Source organism: Saccostrea cucullata, unplaced genomic scaffold (genome assembly GCF_032062105.1).
Source record: "Saccostrea cucullata isolate Sc308-1 unplaced genomic scaffold, CSIRO_AGI_Scuc_v1 ctg15598, whole genome shotgun sequence".
NCBI classification, from domain to species: domain Eukaryota; kingdom Metazoa; phylum Mollusca; class Bivalvia; order Ostreida; family Ostreidae; genus Saccostrea; species Saccostrea cuccullata.
In genome coordinates, this window is record NW_026918305.1 from 1 (window position 1) to 5,000 (window position 5,000).

General features: G+C 32.3%; 1 protein-coding gene across 1 annotated transcript in view; it reads right to left on the minus strand.

The window, feature by feature from the left end:
* Window positions 1-394: 394 nt before the first annotated feature.
* LOC134262862 (uncharacterized) overlaps window positions 395-5,000 on the minus strand; it is a gene marked incomplete at its 3' end in the record, with an annotated part of 9,584 nt that continues 4,978 nt past the window's right edge. The window contains exons 2-6 of the mRNA XM_062745187.1: window positions 3,752-3,955; window positions 1,477-1,623; window positions 1,135-1,179; window positions 603-850; window positions 395-481 (exon numbers count right to left, since the gene is read on the minus strand). Of these exons, the coding sequence (XP_062601171.1) occupies window positions 395-481; window positions 603-850; window positions 1,135-1,179; window positions 1,477-1,623; window positions 3,752-3,955 (731 nt within the window). The remainder of the gene's footprint in view (window positions 482-602; window positions 851-1,134; window positions 1,180-1,476; window positions 1,624-3,751; window positions 3,956-5,000) is intronic.

The window sequence follows — 5,000 nt, forward strand, 5'->3', positions numbered from 1 at the left end:
CTTGAAATAATAGATCGTTCTATACATCAAATACAGAAGTGCGGGATATTGATATATTCTTATTCTGAGATTTTGATTTAAACGCGTCCTTTAATTTAGAAAAAATAGTCATATTTTGTATAAACTGTGTTGCCTATATCACAATAACTTCAAATTGATTGACGTCACTTTAAAAATATGTTCAATTTGTATGCACTATGAAGGAGAAGCCGTCTTAATATTTTTATACTTAATGATGAAAAATTAAAAATTTAAGGTTTATTAAGCATTAATTTCAAAATTTAAGTTTTAGTCCAACAGTTTTACTAGGGCAACTATTAAATTTTCTAACGTAAAAAACAAAGTAACGATATCTCAAAGGTGTCTTTGTATGATAAATTAAGGAAACATGTACTTTGATTCCAGCAAAAAAGTTGCGGCTCTTGTACATTGGGCCGACATCCAAAGAGGACACATTATGTACTTTCACTGCACATGCTACCTACAAACGTTGAGAAAAACATGAAATGTTACATCATACAATATTTTTTTCAATCTACACACATTTCAGGGAAAAAAATTATCCTAATTGATTCACATGTATTCTGAAAAAGTGACCGTACATTAAAATTTAGTGAGTATTTTCCTGTCCAATTGGAGGGCCTGAGAACAGTTGAGTTTATCTCAGGATAGGACACAGAGGTAGATGATGCCCAAGTCAATTCCTCGTCATTGATGAACCAGGATACGTCATAAATTACGTCATCAGCTAGAGGAGGAAAGATGCACAGAAACACTGGCTCCAATTGTCTGCCATCTACTGATTCCATTAAGACGGGTTGAACCTCTGGACACGTTTTTAAGGCACTATCTGCAAAAAGTAAAATAAAAAAACTAATTGTGTTGAAGCAATGAAAAAGGATAAGATAATGACGAGCAATCGATCGCAATACAATTTATAAACAACTTGAATCAAAAGCAATTAAAAGACTTATCTCTTACAGTATGTCGTCACTTTATAACAAGTCCAACCAAGCTTGTCTTAATCTCCTAAATTCTGATTAAATTCCCTTATTATCTTTTTAATAGAAAAAACTATTAGTATTAAAATATGGTCTTTTATCCTTTATTCATATACTGAAAAATATCCTATACCTGTCACTGTTGATGTTGAATTCAGGGTGGAACAGGCGGGTGTATCTATGTGTTATAAACAAAATTAGGATTATCTAGCCAATTCAAATGAAATCGAAGTGTAACAGAACTGTTTCATTATTTTAAAATCTAAAAATTGTAGATTTTTTAACAATCAATTTTATTTTAAAGCTGAAAGTAAAGATATCACATATATTTTCTCAAATTTGAATTTATATCTGAATATACTAAAGCATTTTAACAACTGCGCCACGCGGGCAACTTTCGATTATACCCTGTAACTGTATAAATTGCATAAATTCTGGCTTGGCGTTGGCCTTTTTGCAAGTAATTTTTTTTTACCTAAGCAAAAGTGAGCATTGTAAAGATTGTTGTAATATTGTAAAGTGTGAATGTTGTAAAGGTAGAAATCTCCACAATTGTAAGTTGTAAGTTGGCCAGTTGGAAGCAGATTCACCGTCTTCTGTGTGTAAATAGTAGACATGGTATCTGAAATCAGAACAAAATAGTTATTCCAAATTGCTCTCTCTCTTCTCTTGGCGACATCAACTAAATGTCAATTCTATTTTTGTCTGATTTGAAACTTGGCCTAAGTCAACACAGGTTATCGTTAAATAAGATCCAGGGATTTAATCTGGTTAAAACCAATATTAATTCATTTAAAACGAATTATTTGAACTTCCATATCTACGTATATTGGATTCTGAAACTTCATAAAAATCCTTACAAACAAAGATACATAACGGGTTCCAGTAAATGTTCTACAAAGCCTCTTTCTTTCTCCTCACTAAGATATAAACAGTAGAGAAGGAGAAATTTTAAGGGTACTGGGCAAACAATAAATTCGAGGTGTTGTAAATTAGATGTAGATAGTAGAAAATTTCCAAGGAACTTTTAAAACATTGGAAATCATAAAATTTTAGCAAAATCAATAACATTATAATTGAAGACTTTTCAACTTCATATACAACTATTCCTTACGACGAATTAAAGTTCTGTCTTTTTTACATCATTGACAGCTGCTTACTTACCTTGTCACTGGTCATTTGCAAAATTATTTTGTTAAAAACATTCTGTTTGTACATCTTAAAAAGATGCTTGAGTTTCTGATTAAGAATATCTGTGTGGTTTTTGTTCATACGTAGAGCCTGCTCTACTGAGATACATAAACTCCGTATGCAGGTGATGAGAGTATTTCGATGCATAAGTAAGGTGAAGCTGACGATTGAAAAGTTAAAGTCATCATGTTTATCATTGAACTTGGTTTTAGATTACAATTAACGTGTTTTTAAAGTAAAATATCCAGATATGAAGCCTCAACTGTACGTGGCTTTGTTGCAACCACTAATGAAATAACGACCACTATTGAAATAATTATATCAATAGTGGTTGAGAGTGAATTTCAATAGCAAACATAGTTAGTAACCACTATTGAAATACGACCACTATTGAAATAATTATATCAATAGTGGTTAAGAGTACATTTCAATAACAAACATAGGTAATAACCACTATTGAAATACGACCATTATAGAGAAATAATTATTTCAATAGTGAGTGAGAGTGCATTTCAATAACAAACATAGATAGTAACCACTATTGAAATACGACTTCTATTGAAATAATTATTTCAATAGTGGGTGAGATTCATTTTAATAACAAACATAGATTGTAATAACTATTGAAATAATGTTCACTTTTGGTATAAAGATTTCAATATTAATTAAATTATTGATTTCAAAAATGCATTGAACAATGAATCCAATATATATTGAAATAATTATTTCAAAAGTTGCTGACGCGGTGAAACTTTTCTTTCAATACTGGTAATATTTCAATAGTGGTTGAAACCTACGGTTACTATATTGAAATGCACTATCACCCACTATTAAATAATTATTTCAGTAGTGCTTGTATTTCATTAGTAGTTGAAACCTATGGTTATAATATTGAAATGCATTCTCACCCACTATTGAAATAATTATTTCAATAGAGGTCGTATTTCAATAGTGGTAACTATTTATGTTTGTTATTGAAATGCAATCTCAACCACTATTGATATAATTATTTCAATAGTGGTCGTATTTCAATAGTGGTTACTTACTATGTTTGTTATTGAAATGCACTCTCAATCACTATTGATATAATCATTTCAATAGTGGTTGCTAACTACATGTATGTTCACTATTGAAATGCACTCTCAACCACTATTGATATAATGATTTCAGTAGTGGTCGTTATTTCAATAGTGGTTGCAACATGGGTTTTATGTATCACAATAGAGAACTTAGAAATTACAAAATTCTGACTTTATATGGGTATGTTGAAATTCTTGAAATATCAACTTATAGGTCCGTAGCCTTTCTTTGTATAAAAATGATCGTACTAAGAGCATGTTAATTGAGTAAAAGTTGGGCTATTATTAAGGAGTACAAATTTTTCGTATTTCAACTGATATATTCCATACAATTGCAAGGTCATTGATTTTAATGCTAAATTTGCCAATGGATTTTTCTGTAGATGCAAGCAATAGGACACACAGCGGATGTGTCAGGTTGATAGGGCGGACTAAGCTGTGTACTATGAGGAGAGAGAGAGAGAATCTTCGATAATTTACCGTTTATGTAAAACGATCCAGCACATGAACATGGTTCTGTGGACAGTGAGACATAGTTTCCTTCCGTTGTTACCAGCTTCAGGTCGACATTCACAAACAAGGACAAGATATTACCAATGTCTGTACCCGTTAGACATGTTTTGTCGGATTCGATTGTGTATTGCGTGAGCGTGTGACATATTATAGTACCAGAGATGTGAGTACCTGTGTAAGAAAAGAAATACATGTATGTTTAAAACTTTAATGAAATATTAAGGTTCTTGTTTCCTGTTAATAATAGGGGCTTAGAATTTTCCAAGTGCCTATACTAAATTCAGCTTGATTCTATTCACCACCACAACTTTTGATCCCGTATTTAATGAAGTTTATAATTCTTCGATGCTAAATTTTGGCCCTTAGTATATTTTACCTATCTAATTTATCCGCATTAAATATACTCCGAAATCCCCTGCTCTCATAATTCACAATTTATCTTATATAAAGTCAACAGAAAACAAGTTTGGCATTAAAACAACAATACATTTACTAGAATAAAAGATTTTTACGATTTCAAAAACCAAAACATTGTAAAATTTGTAATATTTTGATAACAAATACGTTGTTTTATAGCAGTTTTACTTAAGATCGATTCAGGAATCGAATGATTCTCTTACAGATACTATCGAAACTCAAAGAAAACGAAATTCTTTTATTTTTTCTCCACTCAGCTTTTGAATCAACATTACTTTTAAAGCACATCTTTTGGCCCTTTTCTACGGTGGCTGGTATAGGACATGGTATGGGATTTTTTTTGTTAATTCGTGGCCACGAAATAAAATTCGTGGGAACAAAATAAGATTCGTGGCCACGAAACAAAAATTCGTGGGAACGAAATAAAATTCGTGGCCACAAAATAAAAGATAAAGAATCTAGTGTATTGACAGATCGGGTTCGTAATTTAGACGATAATGTGTGCATAGACGCGCACGCAGATCTGAAGACAACAAGAGGCCCAGGGGCCACAGCGCTCACCTGAGCACATCTGGCTTGAATTTACTCCCCCCCCCCCCTTCCAGGCGTTCATCATTTGAACAAACTAGAATCTACACTACCTGAGGATGATTCCATATAAACACCCCGGGTATCACTAATCATAGCTTTGAAGTACTTGAAAAGAAGATTTTAAAAGGTTTCCCTATATATCCGTATGTAAAATATGGGTCGGCCATTTTGGCCCCACCCTATCCCCAGGGCCGGGGGTCATGATTTG